We start from the raw sequence: 19536 nt of genomic DNA on the forward strand, positions 1-19536 counted from the left end.
GTTCAGCCTGCATCTCTGTTGCTGTCATGTATTTAGAACTTTCTAATAATTGCTTATAATTACCTTATAATAATGACAAGCTAATTAAGATGTTATGGCTATTTTATGGCTTCATGTAATGAAGGAACAATACCATTTTCTTGATAAGGGATTTACCAGAATTGCAGTGATAAAAGAATGTTTTAAAGCTTTTTACAATACTTTTTGACAATACTGCACATAAATAATAAAAAAAAAAAATCTTATTTAAATGTATAACAGGGCCAAAGAAACAGAAGTATTTCAATAACTGGTGTTGCTGTCCATAACAATTTGGTGACCATATTTGGCTATGTTGTGGATATTCTGGCAATCCCACCTGGCTCTGCACCAGTGCTTTTTGCACCGTGGCCCAGTGAAGCAGAAAAGTTCTCAGTCTTCTGGTTACATTGAAAATGAGCCATTTTGATACTAATTAAATCATAAATCTTCTGTAGACTATATGAAAAGGCTGCCACCAATTATATCATACACCCTCAGTGAAATGTGGTGTGCTTCCACAATCAGCCAGTTCACCTGATAAGAAACCAATTCAGGCCCTCTCAGGCTTCTCAATAGCAGCTCACCTTGAGATGATGAAAAGCCTAAACAAATATGTCCTCTACATATAATATACAAAACCACTATAGAAGGCAAAACTGCAAAAGCACAGCGTGTGCGCAGATCAAATTTATCTGCAATTCATTCAGAGTATACTGATATTTTACATCCAGGTAGAACACAATTTTTTCTCAATAAAACTCAGTCAGTATTTTTCAGCACAACAGCAAGCCAGAAAGCACAAAAATAAAACACACACAAAACAACAAAACCAAAAACAACTGAAAGTAAAGCATTTTTTAAACAAAATCTGGACACTGTCCTCAGGACATCTTAGAGTACATGGCATACGGTGATTTTTCCACCCCTGCTGTGCTTCAACAGAGCTGCGCTTTTTAACCATTACTGACAGCTGAAGAAACTCTGGATGATTTGACGTGAAATCAAACACTTGCTTCCATGTGTGAGCAATATGCGGATTACATTTCCAACCTGTCTATCCAACCACACGTCTTAGACTGTGTGAAGACAAAATACTAGATTAGGGTTGTGAAGTCCGTTGGGAGGAAATCGCTAACTGCATCTTAGCTGTCATATACGCCTGAACTTGTTGGCAACAATTTGGTTGACATGGTAACAATGAGGAGGGAAAAAAAAGACAGAAAAAAGACCTATATAAAATGTTAGATGTGTATTCAGAAACGATATACCCTGGTGTTATAATTCTTAAGGGGCATCTCATGATTAAATTTTCACTTAACCGATGTGAGCCAGGCAAGACATTAATGTTGCTAGATAAGCCAACAGGCCCATCGGACAGTTACTTATTCTAAGTAATATATAAAACAGTAATATTTTAATATAAATAAGAAAAGATGGTATAAAATAGGGAGAAAAAAATGTTGAGCATTTTAAACATAAATTATATTAGAAGCTAATCTCTGCAGCATTATTATGAACCATTGGCGGACCTTTTTATCTTGGGGCAGGTAAGCATCTCATCATGCAAGAAAAACAATTTCACCACATTGCCCAACAAAAGGGTGACTCCTCTCATATATTATTCTAACCTGACAGGGTTGTCTAAACAAATCAATAATGAACACATAAACACACAGCACAGAGCCCATAAAACTAGCCCAGCATTGTTTTCATCCTTCCAAGAGACTCAGACTGCAACCACAAAATCTTTTTTGAGACAGAGGAGCAACATTTTACATATCGGTGTGCCAGTGTGGCCTGTAAATAAGCACTAAAGTTAATTTATTAAAATTTTCCCATTTCTTTAATAGTCATCACATATTTTATGAAACAAGAACAGAGCAGGAATTTGTGGTATCATGTATGTCTTGATGATAAAACCTGTGTGGCTCATCATATACATAGATCTGTTTGATGAGCCGCCTGCTGTCTCTCTTGGTTTGCTCAAACCTTTTGAACTACATTTTTCTTTGTACTGGTGCTCCTATTTTTAGAGGAGTAAGTGGCAAAAGTTAGTCTGGAAGGCATAAAATGCTTTACGCCTTTTCATTTATCATTTTCCTGGGTATAGTTTCAAGTTTAAAATTCTAGCTTTGTGATAACCCTACAATGTGGTATTAATAAAATAACACATGGTCCCTGCCTATGTGTATTATCGGGTAACTTAACTGGGTTACCAATACAATGGAATGAAATAAAAACCTACAAATGGTAAAAATAGAACTTTGTTAGAGTAAGAGCGATGAAAGGAGCCTTCTCAAAAGTATGTATACAACCATATGTCGAACCTGTCAGTTGTAAATAGCAAAAGGGAAAGTATTTCACTTTTGCAAGACCTGCCGTTTAAGAATATACTTGTGTGGTTGACAGGAGTACTAAGTCACTTGCAATCTACAGTATTTGGGACATTGGGCAAATCTTTCTGCTTAAAGATTTGCCACTGATTACATCATTTTAGCAGCAGAGCACATACTTAAACAAAAATAAATAAAAAATGATGAGAGAATATAACCTTTCATATTTGCAATTCTTGTTTAATTGGAATATCATCAACCTGTAAATGTAATTGTTAAAAAAAATATCTATGACAGAGGACAGCAATGAATCAGTGCATTGATATATTTATATATGACCCCATCTGCTGTTTTGTTCCCACAAGTTAAACACTATGCATCATGCCCTCTTTGAGAGACTGGTCTCGTATCAGCTCTCTCATCTGTCAGAAACATTTATAATCCCTGTAATACATCCAAAGATGACAGCTTGAGGTTTTTACCCTTGTCTGTGGCATAAAACATCAGAACTCTGTCACCTCCCAAACTCATAATGTCACACAAGATTTTTCGAGATAGAGCAATACAAAAATGAATTGCTTAAGTGTGACTGATACCTAATAAATTGATATAAAAATGAAAAAATAAAGGTTTGAGACGCATTTCATGCATCCTGAGTAGTCGACTATACATGATAGAAGTTTTGGAGAATTAGTCATATGCTTATAAAATAAACATTGATGTCGTTCTGCCAAGTATTTTGTGTGTAATCAAGTTCCACGCTTTCCAGAGCAATCACCTCCTTTATCACAGAAGAACTGTCACATACCGCCAACATAGAGGAAGGTTAAGCCTGTGAGTAACAGGGTGTGCTGAGTGGCTGATTGGGTATAGAGTCTGCAAGTTTTTCGTTCCACTCTCCCCCCTGCCATCCTTCACACCAACAGGTCATAGCTGAGGAGGCAGCCATCCAAACACGATATGAGACATGCTTTCACACTGCTCACTTTGAATTACAGAATAATTTGTTGCTTTCACGCAGCATTCCAGCTTGTTGCCAAAAGATGCTTGAAAAAGTAACTGATTACACATATGCATACAAATTTTCATAAACTTAAACTTTTGTTTTTCTCCATTCTCACTGAAAGAGTGAGGCTTGGAACTGCCAAAGATAATTAGGGATGACATGATGTTTATGTAACCTCCAAGCCTCACAAACCAGATGCAATTATTGGCTCCTGGTCTCTGTGACCCCAGCCCTGTAGCGTTTTGCACCGCAAAACTCCACTGTGGTGTCACAAGCGTGAGCAGAAGACAGGGTGATGGGGGAAGGTGGGAACATTTTATGGGGGTGAGCAAGAGTTGAGTCCTTTTCACAGCTCCCTCTGACGGGAGCTCTTGCTTCCTAATCCAAAGTGACGGGCACTTCAGTGGAGAGGGCGCAGAGCCCCCCAATTTCCGCCAGGACCCCTCAGCAGGAGCAGCAAAGAAGCCAAGGGTTGGGGTGGCAGCCTTATTGTGGCCCAGTGAGTCGGAGTGGGGCAGGGTCCTCATTACAACGCTTAACTGCACTCACAGGCCCTCATTAACCCACCACACCAGTGACTCAAATCAAAACAGACAATAAAAAGAGGTCAGCGTGTGAATAAAAGCTTCCATTTTAGTCCCAGCATTGTAACTGAGTACTTTCTGGCATTTTTTTTAAACAAACAGATCTTAGCCAACATTGAAATTCAGAACAATAACTCAGTTTAAGTGAAGAAATTTCCAACTTGTGTTCAGTTCCTGTTTCACCGCTTTAATGTATACTTATGGGCATCTGAAACCCACCATCACCACCACCAAAGGAAAAAAAAAGTATGCTAACAAAATGCAAGCATTTCCTCTGTGCAGGTGAATGGATGATGCAGCTATATTACAGTATGACATTGTTGGGATGTAAACCCAGTGCAAAAATTAGGCCTAATCTGAATCTGCATGCATATAAATTGCTGCAGAGACATAGCTTAGCACAGCAAATGGTGCATTTCATAGAGACAATTAAGGGGCAACTCCAAGTTTCTGCCTTGATGCAATAATTAGAGGTGACAGTCACATGAAACATCTGTACAAGGGACACTAAACATCATATTTCTGAACCACAAATATACCACACCGTTTTCCAAAAGGCCTTCATTGTTGTGAAACACTAGTTTCTTGTCCGTTTTTGAAAAGGTGATCGCTTTTATAGTTTTAAAATATGGATACTACTACCAACACATTTTTCCAAGTGTAATTCCACAGCTAGGTGGGTGGATGATAGGATGCTGTAATCACTGAAGAGGATGAAGTGGGGAGACAGCAGCTAGCTGGCTCTCAGCTCTCCAGTCTGAAACACATGGTGATGAGGTCACACTATAAAGACCAACAGGCCATCACATTCTGTCTGTCACATCATCACTGGTACTCTGCTTCCCATTTTAGAGCCCTTAATCTGCATACATCACCATACAGAAGAGGAAAGAAACTGACTTTGAGGAGGCCTATACACTGAGCATTAGAGGAATGAGTGTGATGGAAAGGGCTCTATACTGGGCATGAGACAGACGAACAGTACAGGAAGAGAAAGGAAGAGAGGAGAAAAACATATGGGGAATATAAGTGGAGAAAAAGACAGATGGGCCCACTTACCAGCCTGGTTAGTGGTAATGTTGACTGAGGCGTACTGAGGGGAGTAGGGGCTCTGATCTGACACCCCGTTGACAGCCTGCACCTCAAAAGTGTATTGCGTGTGGGCCAACAGGTCACTAATGTAGACCCGGGTTTCTGTCAGGCCCAACTGACGGGGTAAAAACTGTACGTTGTCCCCACAGCGGGTGCACCCTCCCCGCCCACCACCACAGCTTTTGCAGATGATGTTGAAGACTACATCCTCGCGGCCCCCTGTATCTCGAGGAGGCATCCACTCCAGCATCACAGAGGTTTCATTGACACTGGAGATCACGCCCTGCGGGGCTGAGGGGACAGCTGGAAAGCAAGACAGATGTTGTAGTTACATCACTTGATAATGCAAACAAACAAATATTACAGATAAAAAGCTCTCTGATCAAAATGTTATTCATGAAAACTATTGTTTATTGTTATTCATCTCGGGTGTGTTTACTCTTTTTCCTGTTCAGTATGCAGAACAAGATGAAATAAAGAGGTAAAGAAAAAAAAGAAAACATTTAATCTTAAAAATGCACATTAACAAACTGGTTATTTAAGGCAAGGTATTTACTCAAAAAAATAGGAATAACATGAATATATACTAGAGCTTAGAGCCCCATGATCATGCTAATAAATCCGGGTTGGCAACATATCACAATAATTTTTTTCTCTTTTTTTTCCCCTAGGTTTTAAAGATATTTCAGTAAAAGAAAAAAAATGATTTCTTACAAGGAGAAAACAAAAATTGTGAATATAACTGACAGTAATGCACATCTACAAAATATAATGATTCAACAATGAAATGTATTCAGTCTAGAAGCTTCCTCACGTCTGCTGTAGCAAGGGACAGTACAGAAGACATGCCGCTACACCAAGTGTTATAGCCTTTTAAAATGACTACTTAAGATGATTATTATCATTATTATTATTTATTTACTATGTATTCTTCAATTGTATAATTTCCCCCTGGGCATTATTAAACTATTGTTAAATTAAATTGTTTAAGTGATTTTGGCATGTTTTCCAACAAAGCTTTCTATTCAGGTGATAACATGAGCAGATTATTCAGTGAGCTAATGTCCTCAGGACACAGGTGAAGCATCAAAAGATCAATGAGTCAACAAAACATCTGATTATACGCTGAAACTGTTGGGTCTTGTCTCTAGCTGAGCATGACACGTATTATGTAATATTATCCATGGTGTTATCATTGTAAACATGGTAGTGAAGCGCCTTCAACTGAAAAACACTGTTTCTACAACAATAACCTAATTCTAATTATCTCAATTAATCACAGTCATATTCAAAAACGTACTTATTCCCTATGCCATACTTACGCATGTACGTACATACTTATACTTGTACAATACATATAATGTGCATTCTCCCTATTTAGGGAACAGCAAATATACATTATATATATATATATATATATATATATATATATATATATATATATATATATTTCTATTGTTGTTAATATTGGTTTTAGAAGGTGATTGGTGTTATTTTCCTAAAGTAACCACCAAGGGAAAAACGCTTGTAAATTTGGGAATTGGCAAAAAATAATTTGAGGTTATTGGTTAAAAAAATTATTTGAAATCACAAAGCTTTTCAGGAGAGAATGTATTTGAGTGAAGGGCTAAATATATACTGAATGTCTTAAATAATATCCATTGAAATGGTGAAGATGAGTTAGTACAATGACAACTGAGGACAATTAGTTTTAGGCTGGACCAGCGATGTAATCGACTTTAAGTGCTGGGCTGTATGAATTTAGTTGGTTTTGGCTAACAAGGTAGGGAAAATAATCAGGAAAGTGATATGAAAAAAGGGGGCTGTCACTCACAAAAGCCAGAACTTCAAGGATAGCCAAGGATGTAATTTTATGATAGAAGTTGTGTTGTGCCCTTGATGGTGTGAAGGACATAATTACTATCTCTACTTACACAACCCCTTCACAGGACGGGAGAAAATCTACAAGCTTGCAAAGATACTATAGCCTCTGTGAGCTGACCGCATTCCAAACTGGCAGTGCCTCTTCCCTCGGGATGCACACTTACACTCTCTCATTTTCAATCCTGGTGTCCACTTTGTCAAGTGTTTTTTTAACATCTATTCTTGACAATTTTCTCATGGAGGGTCGTATAGAGTTACTACTGCTGAGAGAGACCTACTGTTTCTCCTATTGAGACATTCTTAGCAGCTAGGCATTACAGGGTGGAAACTTTCCACATGGTTCTGCATGTTGAGTGACAAGGCCAAACAAACAAACAGTAAGAACTGTTTATTTTTTACAGACATGTGCACCTAATTATGGCAGACATATCCTCCAGGACTAATGAGATAAACCATTCCACTCCGCCCACGACATCCTAAATCTGAATCGATCAATTCTTATTCAACTCCCTTTTAATTTGCAGCAATTAACAGATCCTCAGCTCTGGAAAAAAGGCCCTTTGGAGTGCCCTTCTCGGTGAAACATAACTCCTCCTTGGCATCTCCTTCCTGAGGAGGAGGACTAATATCCCTCCCATTAGCTGGCGGGCCTCTCTGATGGGCCTGTTCTCTTGCTTTAATCAGACCGGGCCCCGCTGCGCTTAATACGGGTGACGTGACGCTGTTGCTTTCTCATTCACAACAGCTGCTCAACTCCCAGAGCCAGGCTTATGCAAATCTCCTTTGTTGAAGACCATCAAATTTTTTCCCTCCTCTCACCCTTTCAACAGGCAGAAAGAGAGAATAAGAAGAAGAAGAAAAAAAAACAAAAAACAGAACTGCAACTTTGAAAGGGGCTTTTTTCCCCCTCCACTCACCCCCATTTTTGTTTTATTTAGACCCCACTTTATGCACCAATTCTCTCTCTTTCTCACATGTGCACACTCTTTATCCCCCCAAAATTTTCTGCATTTCTTTGTATCTCTTTTTATTATTACCCCTTTCTTGCTCACTTTTACTTTGCCTTATCCATCTATCTGTCTTTTTTCTCTCCCAACCTCTGTGTCAGTCTCAAATTCAAATTCAAATTCAACCAGCTTCATTGGCATCACAAGAGAGAGTCTCCTCGGCTCATTCTCCGAGACTGACCCCTCACAAAGCAATGCGCCCTGGCCCACTAACCTCCGGTCTGGTTTGGAGTACAGACTGTGTGATGTTGTGGAAGGGCAGCTGAGCCTTGTGTGCTGGGTCAAATCTGTGGACAGCCACACTTAGAGCACATCAGCATTATGTTTGTGTGAGGGACAGCTCTGACAGGGTTGCTCTGTTCAGACTAACACTGTCCTTTGATCTTGAGGCTCTTCTGCATGTGGGTGTGAAATGTATTTGTGTCAAAGAGTTCATATCTGAAACCAAAGAGAAACTGTTCATGTCTGTGAACAAAGTGTGAGTGAATTGAAAGTTCACATACAGTAATTCAAATCCAATACGTACTTGTGCATGGCATCTGGAGAGGATCAGAGTCAGTACGGTAGTATCCATTGCGGCAAACGCAGTTAATGGCACCTTCATTGGTGGTACGGCTGTTAATAGGACACTGCATACAGGGCTCATCTCCTTGCGTTGGTTTGAAAAATCCCGATGGACAGGCTAAAAGATAGAGGAGAATAAGAAAGATACATGTTTTTAAAAAAGCAAAATAACAATCAATTTCTGTAACTAAAATTCAATATTTTTTGTTTTATCTTGTTGACAGAAAATACATCTGAGCTTGTCTTGTCTGTATAAATATATCTTTTATCATTTTCTGTCAAAAACAGACTAACAACAATAAAACAGGCTGCAGCTTAAACACAGTAGTTTGTATTCGTTCATTCAGCATTTCAAATGAGTTTCTTTGCTCTTTGCTTACATTGTTCTATATGAGAGAAGCCAGCAAGCAAGCAGAATTTAAAACATCCAAAAAAAATACACAAATCATGAGTTCAACATAAGCACAAGCAGACATAAAAATACACAACAGTGTAGCTTTGCCTGTGAGGAAACACTCTGCAGACATGGTGGCATGTTATAAGTTTGCTTTGAATAATTCACTATGCTATAGTTGTCCGAGAAAGCTATGAAGTGTCCTGCTTTCCAGTTAAAACCCTTTTTAAGGGTCTCTTTCTCGAAACCTGAGGAACATACAATAATATAAGATGTGGTGAGGAACACATACACTGCATTGGCTGTTTAATTTTCTGCCAGTGTGTGCGACTGCATGTTGATAAAACCTGTGTATTACTATAAGCATCCGTCACTTCTGTTATAAACAAAATAAGGGATCTAATAAATTCTCTCATTCCTTCCTCCACAGTCACTTTCTCTCTAAATAGTCACAGCTAAATAAAATTTTTTTTGTATTTTTTTTTTTTTTGGGCACTTGCACCTGCACCATGTCAAGAGCTCTGGTTTTGCTTCTGGTAATCCAGCTCCCACGTGACCCACTCATAGAATATAAATACAGAGGTGTTGGAAGTAGAGTAACCTGAAAAATTCACACATGGGACATGCTGCTTATCTGAAGTTAAAACCCTTCAGGTCTTTCAGTATGTTAGTAGCACTATAAAAAGTGAGTAATCCATTCAGTCTGATGAAAGGAAACAAAGAACATATTCCTATATATGTGCTTCCTTTTGGAAACATTTTATTAATTTCAGGTTAAGTATTTAAGGTTCAAAGCAGAGCTTCTTAAATTTAAATATCAAAGCTGAATTTAATGTTTGATTTTTAATTTCTTTTGCATAAATAAATACCTTCTTGAATTCTTTATTTCTGACAAAAAAAAAAGCTTCTTTGCATTGCAAAGTAATAAAAACGTCCATTATTTCATTCTGGCGCTTATAGCTCAGCAATACCATCTGGAATATGAAAACACTTGCGGCTGCAGTTCCTACTTAAATGGGGTCAAATTGCAAGACAGAATTAGTCCAGGTCCAATCTCAATGTTTATGTTAGAAAAACACATCAATGCACACTGAGACTGTTCAGGCCACTGATTTAATGCTTTTCCCCCTTTTGTAAAACAAATACAACACTCAGAGCCGTCACCTTTAAAAACCTAATTCTAAAATTGTGATAAATGAAGACATCTTGTAAATGAGTCAGCAACAGACAAATATGTGCTCTAAAAGTAATTAAAAAGTCTAATATTATAAAATGCATTGTTACTTCAACCATCTTTCAACACTAACAAATTTTAATTAGTATTCATATTTATGAAAAAACATTAAACTGCGCCTGGCAAAGCATATGCTATATACTGTATCTTATAGATTACTTCAAACATCAGAAACGACCTAAGTAGTAAATCTGAAATAATATTAAAGATCTCCTCACAAAGAATTGGCCTTGACATGTTTTTCTTCTTCCATGATTGATGGAGGTAAAGGTTTTGGGCACCAAGCGAAACATGAGGCCTGGACATTCACATTGCCAGTCAACAGGGTCTGTGAATGAGGCCCAGGCAACAGCTATGTGGGGAATTGGGACTGGACCTCGAAGGCACAGTGAGGACTATGAGAGTGCAGGTCTCTGAGGAGCAACACCATAGGAAACAGCATAAAGACATAGTGGGGGTGGGAGAATAAAGGTAGAAACAAAGAAAGGGGAGAGGTAGGGAATGGCTGTGTTCAGTAATTTTCAGCCAAAGAATTTTTTTCAATTTGTGTGCCCATTTTACATGTAAATGTGTGTAACACGTATTGCTTAAAAACCTACATGAAAGGGAAAGTGAATTAAAATAATTGACTCACACTCACAAAGCCATACAATGCCAAGATCCCACAGTGGTTGGATCTAAATATTCTGTGGTTGCTAACGAATAACCCACTAATGGGTTATTTAAATTGTTTCCACTGAGCACCAAACCATCAGACATTATCCTGTGTTTACTTTATGGCCATTAAATTTGGTATCAAAATTACATGAAAAAGATCATGTTATTACTTTACATTTGGTGGGACCATAAAATTCTATTATGTGCTTGTAAATCCCATTAGGAGCCAGATGAGTCCGACTTACAGAGTCTAGATAAAACAGGTGACATTGTTAGAAAAGAAAATAACAAAAACATTTAATGGTAGCGATTTACCTGCAAACACACTAGTCCCAGTGATAACTGATTAATGGTAAAAGAGACTTAAGCCAATCCAGATTTTTTTTTTTTTTTTGTGAAACCCATCCCATTCAGTTCAAGATGTAAAAGTATTATATGTCTTCGCATTCCTCTGTGCTTTGACATGGCCATTATTTTAGGGAAATATTTGGGGAATTTCCACTTTATACTCAGATGACAGATTTTAAGAGTTGCACAGTTGGCTGGTGTCAGATGTAGAGCAGCAAAAACATGGAGAGCAGTGATTAAAAATCAGATCAGGGCTTTAATTCCCAACCTCCCCACCTGCCAGATAGCTGCTGTTGAGCTGTTTGATCATCATGCTGGCAGTGGTGCTAAACACATGAGAACTAAAGGCTATTTTTTATGTTAGCTCTAACTTCTGATATCCTCCTGGCAAGAAGCGTTAATTACTGTAAGAATATTCATTGACAACAGCTCCACTGTTGCTGCTGTTTCTTCTACACGCAGTTATTAATATCATCAAAAGCATCAAGCAAACACACCACATTTTGCTCTTTTCTCTGGAGACTGTGAACATGGGTTTCAGAAATGGGACTGACAATGAAATGTGGCAATAAGTCAAGAACAAAAGCCACAGAGAAAAGCTTTAAGGGGAATTTATAAGCATTTCAGACTATTTTAATGGGAGCCGTGTTAAAAGGCCCAGATCACCTTAAACTGCTTCCAGGCACACAGAAGCCAGACTTACATTTAAAACTTAAAATAGAAAAATAATGAAAACTTCTGCTGGTGGAATAGAATTGTTTTGTTTTCAGTGTTTCCTGATCATTAAAGCACTAAGTTTATGTTACTTTAATCTAACGCTACATCTTAAAAAATCTTCTGAACCCCCACCACACACATACCTAACCCCCAGCTGCTTGTGTCTGCCTATGTTTATGACTGCTAATAATATATGGCGACATAAAAGCTTTAATTAGGGGTTTTTGCAAGACTCACAGAAAAAAAATAGTACTGAAGGAGCTGTAAGGCAAGGTAAGTTGGAGAGCTAGGGTGCTGCTTAGGTTTTATAGCAAGTAATTTGCTGGTTGTTTCAAAGTTTTCCTGACTGTTACAGACAGAGTGATTTATAGCACATTAAATAAGAGACCTGCAGCAAAAACTATCTGAATTCTACAAAGTATGTTAATATCTGTGTATGTGTGTGTCAAAACAACTGAAAAAAAAAAAAAACATAAAAAATATTAATGTGAACAGCGACTGCATGTTATTCAGTGACAAAATGCTTACAGAGACTCAAGAAAACTGAGCTTTAGACTTGTTCATTTAATCTGAACATGTCCAGCAGGTCAACTTCTATACAATCATCTTGTTGTTTCCAAACAATTTAGTCCAAAACTGAACCCTAATCTTTAAAAAATAAAAATACAGCTGCAACACCTTTCGAGTCTGCTTTAACCACCATCTCTGATCTGCTGTTGAAAACAGGAAAACTCTTTGTCCAGAAGTCTGCAGCATCACAGCAACTACAGCACACCCCTCCAGGCATCTCCTCCCCATTTTCCCTTTTCTCTCTTTTCAAGACCCAATGGACCCTCCTGAAAACTGCTTTATCTAATGAACACACCCTTAAAGAAGAGACAAGGGAGACAAAGACGGGCAAGGGTTGCGCATGTGTGTGTGGTGTTGAAGGTGTGAGAGACAAAAGCCTGCAGGGGTAAAAAAAGAAAAAAAAAAAAACCAGAAGAGGTAGGTTTTGTGAGCACAGCAGGAAAAAGTGCTGAAAGCAGTGAAAATGGCTAGCATCAGAGGGATTGTGTGGGTGTGTGGGTGTGTGTGGACGGTTGGTATTTCCCTGTATTCCATTTTGACCAAAGAGCACCAGGCCCGAGAGCCGAGTTCATCTTTGGTCCTTGGCTTTGATTTCATAGAGGTGACAGATTAAAGGATATCAAGATACAGTACTGTTCCTCCAGAGGAGAAATTAAATTAAGAAACTTGTTACCTTGTGCAATAGCTGTGTTGCTACTTCTACATCCCTGACTCCACAAACACAGTAAACTGAAGCTTTAACCAGTCGCATCCAAATAGAAAGGAACTCTGTAAAACGACAGTCATGCCAGAGATAAAGCAGAGAGCAGCTACAAGTTGTGTGTCTATTACTGGGACTGAGAGTGAGCCAGTACCCCCTGCCCCCACCACAAACCCTCCCCCTGCTTTAGCACTTCCATGGGGAACACAAGCTAGCACTGTTTGCAACACAGGCTCTTGTGATTCAATTAGGAGCGCGGTCCTCCTGGCCATCTAATTCAATCAGGCTTGTGTGAAAGCTATTAGGCAACTGGCATTCGCTTCACCCCAAACGTACACAAATGATATATTCATTTCTCCCTGTAGGTTTCCATGTCTTGTGCAATTAACAGGTCTGGGAGTCTGTGTGGCCTCTTACATTGTAAGCCAGGACAGCCCCGGCGTTTGAGGGTAACAACTGGTGACCTACAAGGTGTAAATCAGGCTGTACAAACTTAAGAAAAGGATAGGGTGAAATAAATGGGTTATTTTTCAGAGAAACTCGTCTCATGTTCAACATGTAGAACTTAACTTTTAGAGTGGCTGGGGCAGCCCCTTCACTTTACCAATAAATAACTAAAGAAAGTCACAGCCACTAACACTGGCTTCATTCAGCAGTGAAGTGAAATTTAAAATCGGTATAAAATCTCACATCAAAATGTAGATAAATTCTGACATAATGAATAATACTAATGCAGCTGCTTTTTCTTTTTTTGGTCTTTTTCACTTTAACAGATACGCAATCTGTGTGTTTAAGTGGTATGAACACCATATGGATGCTTGCTGATCCAGTCATTTTATATAGATACATTCATGTAAACCTGTGTGTAACTGTGATTATCTGTTTGTGCATGGTATTTGGTTCATGTGTCACGGGATATGGGAGGGTAACAGGATGATTGGAAAGTTACTTTTCTCCTCAGCATTTTGCTTTAAGCTGCATCTTCTCAGCAGTTGTCATAGAGCTCAGATCCCCAATCCTCCCTCCAGCAGACTCCTTTGGGACAGATTAGGAGCCAAAGTGAGCGGCAGATTAGCTAGAAATGTGGGACACCTGGGAAATGAGCTCTGCAGGTGTGGGCCCCTCAGCAGGGCTTGGACATAAACTACACACATAAAAAGACCTACAATGTACACACTTTCAAGAAACTTACAACACAGGATACAGCACACACACACACACACACACACACACACACACACACACACACACACACACACACACACACACATCACGTGAACACATCCAGAGCTCATTTAATTTCATCTTCCTCTGGTACATATACATTAAATCATAAATAAACACAGACCATAAAGCAGTGAGCTACTAATAAACCCAATCTGGCCACTGTCCAGAAGACAGATTTAGCTCACACAGCAAGGACTTAACCTCATGTGGTATATAGACAGAGCTCACCATCACAAGGTTTGGTATTTACAAGGACAAAAAGAAGTGTGAAGTGCTGTTCAGAATGTCAGTGGTAGCTAAAAATACTCTGTTAAGGAAATATTGGTCAGATAACAACTGGTGTAAATTAATTTCCCACTAAGTGACCTTATTTCTCATTATCTCCTTGACTTTGTCAAAAAATAACACTAGTGGGTAGACCACATCTCTATTAAAACTCTTACCTTTGTGGGTATGTTTGATACCCACAATGCCCTTTTCATTGTAGTCCACTTCTTATATTTGGTTTACCTAAAACGACTTGAGAGCTACGTTTGTAGGCGAAACAGAATTCAGATTCACACCTCCCCAAATGAATCAAACTGTGTCTGTTATGATATGAATGTCTGTTATGTGTACGCCACGGACTGATGGAAGGTTCACTTTGACAACATTGAGTTCCACCTTTTGTTCCACCTTAACAGTTAAGAAGTTAACTGAAGTTAAAACAAGTTTAGGTTGGGTACTGTGCTCAACAAAAACACAATGAAATGTCCAGTCGGAGGAAATCTGGAAGATCTCTATAGTCGCTACATCAGACAAGCTGCCATACATTACGTGACCACTGCCTAAAGTGAGTTTCTCACTTTTGAGTCTTGTTGCAACTCTCCTCGACGGGCTATTAATTGACCCCAACTGCAATAAACCTAAAGGCTGTAATTATACACAAGCAAGCCCAAACTCTGAACTGCTGTCTTGTCATGTGCACATTATGAACGGACACCGTTGTAACTGATGCAACTTTCCACTTACTTTATAAAACTAAGTCTACAACTGTCCCCTGACAGGCTGAGAGACGCATCCTGTATCCATATCATGTCTAAATAAAACCTACCTCCTAGGTATATTGTTGGCTGTCTCGAAAGTGGCAACAAATTAAGATGTAATCTGTGCAACTTCTCCCTTTCTTGGCACCTCATATCTGTGTAAGCACAGCACAAACTTTACCCTGTGTGAAACCCTCTTTAGTTGGTTGGAGGGGTAGGGAAATAAAGCCCAACAGGTTAAATAAGCTAAAGGTTGCTTCCTTTGGTAACAATGTTAAAACTAGACAGATCTTCAGAATCTAAAGACAGATTAACAGGAAAGCACAGTTTTACAAAGCTCAAAAAGATTCCTGGATTTCAAAGTTTAAATACAAGAAGATAAAATATACATGCAAACTTGGGATTTTAAATTGAGTGATTTTTATTTAATGATGACTTAGTAATCAATCACTTTGGTTATATGGCATCACTGTTACTTTATATTACAATTAGGTAAACATATGCACTGCTTCACCTCTTTAACATATCATCTTTAGAAATGATCAGCCCCATGTGGCAAATATTAGTTTCGTGATTTAAACAAGCAGAGTGGCCTTATGTTTTGGACCATCATGTTCTCATGATGATCATCAGGTCATAAATACCAAAGGCGGTTAAAAAAATAATAATTGAAAACTATCTTGACCGCAGTATTTCCATACCGTCTGATAACTACCATCTGTCAATAAAGAAGGAAACAGAGATGAAAGGATAGTATCAGTGGAGGCATACATGCAGCGGCAGCACAGTAATAATGTCTGGAATTTTTAAAGCACTCTTTTTTTCCTTCCTTCCCCATTTTCTTTCTTTTTTTTCTTTTCTTTCATGAAAAATAAAATTGGGGGAGGGGGGGCATGAATGTGGAATGGTGAAATTACAGGCATCTGAACCAACACATATCTGCGGAAGGCAGGAATATGAACAAGGACAGATAGTGGGCGGTTATGGGAATAATGCGGAAAGGGTCATTTCATGCAGGCAGAACACTTGACAGCTTGTTCTCCAGAGGATGTAGGGTTCCAGTCAGGTTGCTGGTATACTCGTTTGGTACACTGTGCAGATGACTGGGGTATGGCAGGAGGCAGTCCCCACTGTTGGCATTCATCTTTATTTAAGCAGCCTTGTAAAACATTCACTTTCCAAACTGAAATCATCTACATTGTATTCCATTATTTGTAATGACGGCTCATTAAAGGGGATGAAAACAAAGATAATAGGATATAATTTGAAACTGCTGCATGGCCTTTGTATAAAGTGGCTATGCAGACAACTGCAAAGATGGGTAAATATGTTCTGTAGTTTAGCCCATTCAGATGGGATTAGTACGTATGTATGCTGATTAGTAGTTAACAAATAGTTTAAATCATTCTGTTCAATATATTTTCTTAACCAATAGTAATGAATGACTTTGAAACCAGAACTAGGATTGCTTATAATATTACCATATCATATCCCAGTAGTGTTTTAAAAAAATGTCTTTTCCTATTATAGTTTGTGTAACTTTCTAGCTGAGTGTCTGTTGGACTTCATACAGATGCATAAAGTTTCACAAAAGCTGAAGACAGGCGGAAATCCGGGGGGGACACAGGGGAAATGACCCCACTTTCCATAAAGTTTTCCCCTAAAAAATCACTTTAGTAATTGTTTTAATAAGGATATAGTAATGTTCAATATAGCACAACACAAGCGGTGAAAATTATAAACGTAAAACAATGTGTTTTTTAAAGATTACGATCCCCCTAAATAGTTTTGTCTACATGTCTTTTTCCAATGTGCAGGGCTACTAATTGCTCTGTGTTTCAACTCTGTAACAATCTCACAAGATGAGGAAACTATAGCAGTGTGTGAAAGCCAGTAAGTAATTTATCTCACCACAAACACAAGGTTGTAACAAAAAAAGCGACATTTCCCCAGCTTTGTGCAAAATCAGCTTCTTTTTTTTTTCTTTTTTTTTTAATCAAGAAGCCCGTTAAACGGCTGTATACTAGCAGTACAATAATGTACGGTATGTCAACACAAAGCTCTTCTTAGCTCAGCGTTAAGAATCTGTTTGAATTACGTTGATTGTGTAAATGTTTGAAGAGTTAGGTCATTTCAAACAACATAATGTAACGTTGCCAGAGAGATGTTAGGCCCATTTGGAATTACTGCGTCTATCTACCGTCTGACTTCACGGTGAGAAGAGAACTTTGTGAGATGCCAGGGGCCGACTACAAAAGCAGCATAGCCAAGTCGGACAAGTTCATCAGTGGATGGAAGATCTCTTTCACCTTCACCTTGGTGGGCACAATGACATCAATAATGTAATTTTACCTTTGAAATGATCCCCAAGTTCATCAACTGACGGCCAGGGGTGGGGGGGGATGATGGAGAGAAAGCTTGTATAAACATTTCAGTGGTATTTTCACATGTATACTGTTTCTCGAAAACCTCTGTTTGGGCTTTTTTGTTGACAGGAATGTTCAGACAGAGCAACATCCATCACCACAACCTTGGAAATATTAGACCTTTAGAGATAACTAGATCAAGACAGCGTCCTCTGTTGTGCATTTTTTCTCTTACATGCTGAATTAGACCAAAGTTATCAAGAACATAACACAGTTCTTTGGTCTCTCTGTCCTCTGGGTTATCAGCATGAATGTTGAAATAACCAACAATAACTACACAGTCAAAGTCAACACCGATTATCGTCAGCAGTTCAGGTGGTCGAAAAATATCAAGGGACAATGCGCGAGAGGGGGAGGTCATCTGGAGAGCCACATATTCGAACGAGGCAGAGTTTTTATAAGATATCTGCTGCATTGGAGGGAGTCATTAAACAAAACAGCCAATCCTCCACCTTTCTTATGTGATCTAGCTTAACTCACAAAGCTGAAGTTTGGAGGGGTCGCTTCTATAAGACGAACTAAATAATTTTCTCTGTCTAACCAGGTTTCTGTTAATAACATGAAATTTACTTTGTGCTTTGTAATAAAATCATTGATTAAAAATGTTTTTTCAGCCAAAGATTTGACAGGCTGCGATACATTTTGTGTTGCTTTGTTGACGTAACAAAACATTAGCCCGTCCTGGTTTTGTAAAGATTAGCCTAATAGCAATATGAAATTATTTTGTGGCCTATTAATAACACCGAAATGGATTTATTACTGGGAGCATTACATGTAAGAACCGTCAGAAAATCAGTTTGCATTAGCAAGAGGTTGGACAGACAGATAAGATAGCATGCAGTAGATACATGGTTACAGATACAGATGGTTAAAACATTTTATTTATAGTCCTACAGTTATAAGTTATAATTAAAAATGAGGGCTGTGCATTTTTTGCCATATTCTTATAAAGCTACTTTGACTATAGTGGAAATTAGAGCAGGGTGCAAAGAAATTGTGTTAGATGTGATGATAAAGGTGTATCATTATTATTTATTATTACCCATTATATACTGGTAGCACCATTGAGACCTGCAGTCTCATTTACAAGAGAGACCTGTTTATCTAACCTAACATGCATGTCTTCCACCTTCCACCTAATGCTATTGTTGAAATTGCTGGTTGAACATAAAAAAAAAAAACCTGTATAACCTGAATTACTGATTTTTTACTATTTATTGTTTATTTATGCACTGGCTGACAGGGTCAGTGATTTTTACCAATACCAATACTGAGGGATTTATTTGTTTTTACCTTACTAATGGAAACAATAAGAAACTGTGTTTTTTGAAAAAGTCTGTGTCCACTCCAAATGCATCTTTGGCTTCAGAGTTTTTAAGACCACTGATGATTCTGTCTACTTTCACTGAGGTTACAGTGTGAGATCAAGAATAGGACAAGCATAATTTATTGTGTTTGGAATAAGGGACCCTTATTGTAAAGTACTTATGGTGTCTTGCAATTTTCTTTTACATTTGAATGAGAGATGACTGGACCAGTTTACTTCATTTACTGCCACCTCCAAGTTGTTCATTTCACTTTTAGGTATTTTTATCTGATTCGATTATGAGGACGAACAAGCCTGCTTTTATATAATTTAATTGGAATGAGTACCAGATTGTTGTTAGATAAACTAGCCACCATATTATACGTTCTTTCGTATTCTGTTACATTTGTTGCTGAAAACAATGTTTCTAATGATCTACTT

General features: G+C 38.3%; 1 protein-coding gene across 4 annotated transcripts in view; it reads right to left on the minus strand.

Moving 5' to 3' along the window:
• The window catches only part of ephb2b (eph receptor B2b), a 113726-nt gene that overhangs the window by 24073 nt on the left and 70117 nt on the right, over positions 1-19536 (minus strand). For all 4 annotated transcript variants that reach the window (XM_041981075.1, XM_041981073.1, XM_041981074.1 and 1 more), the window contains exons 4-5: positions 8454-8609; positions 5004-5339 (exon numbers count right to left, since the gene is read on the minus strand). In XM_041981075.1, the coding sequence (XP_041837009.1) occupies positions 5004-5339; positions 8454-8609 (492 nt within the window). The remainder of the gene's footprint in view (positions 1-5003; positions 5340-8453; positions 8610-19536) is intronic.

This window comes from Melanotaenia boesemani, chromosome 3, assembly GCF_017639745.1.
Source record: "Melanotaenia boesemani isolate fMelBoe1 chromosome 3, fMelBoe1.pri, whole genome shotgun sequence".
Taxonomy (NCBI): domain Eukaryota; kingdom Metazoa; phylum Chordata; class Actinopteri; order Atheriniformes; family Melanotaeniidae; genus Melanotaenia; species Melanotaenia boesemani.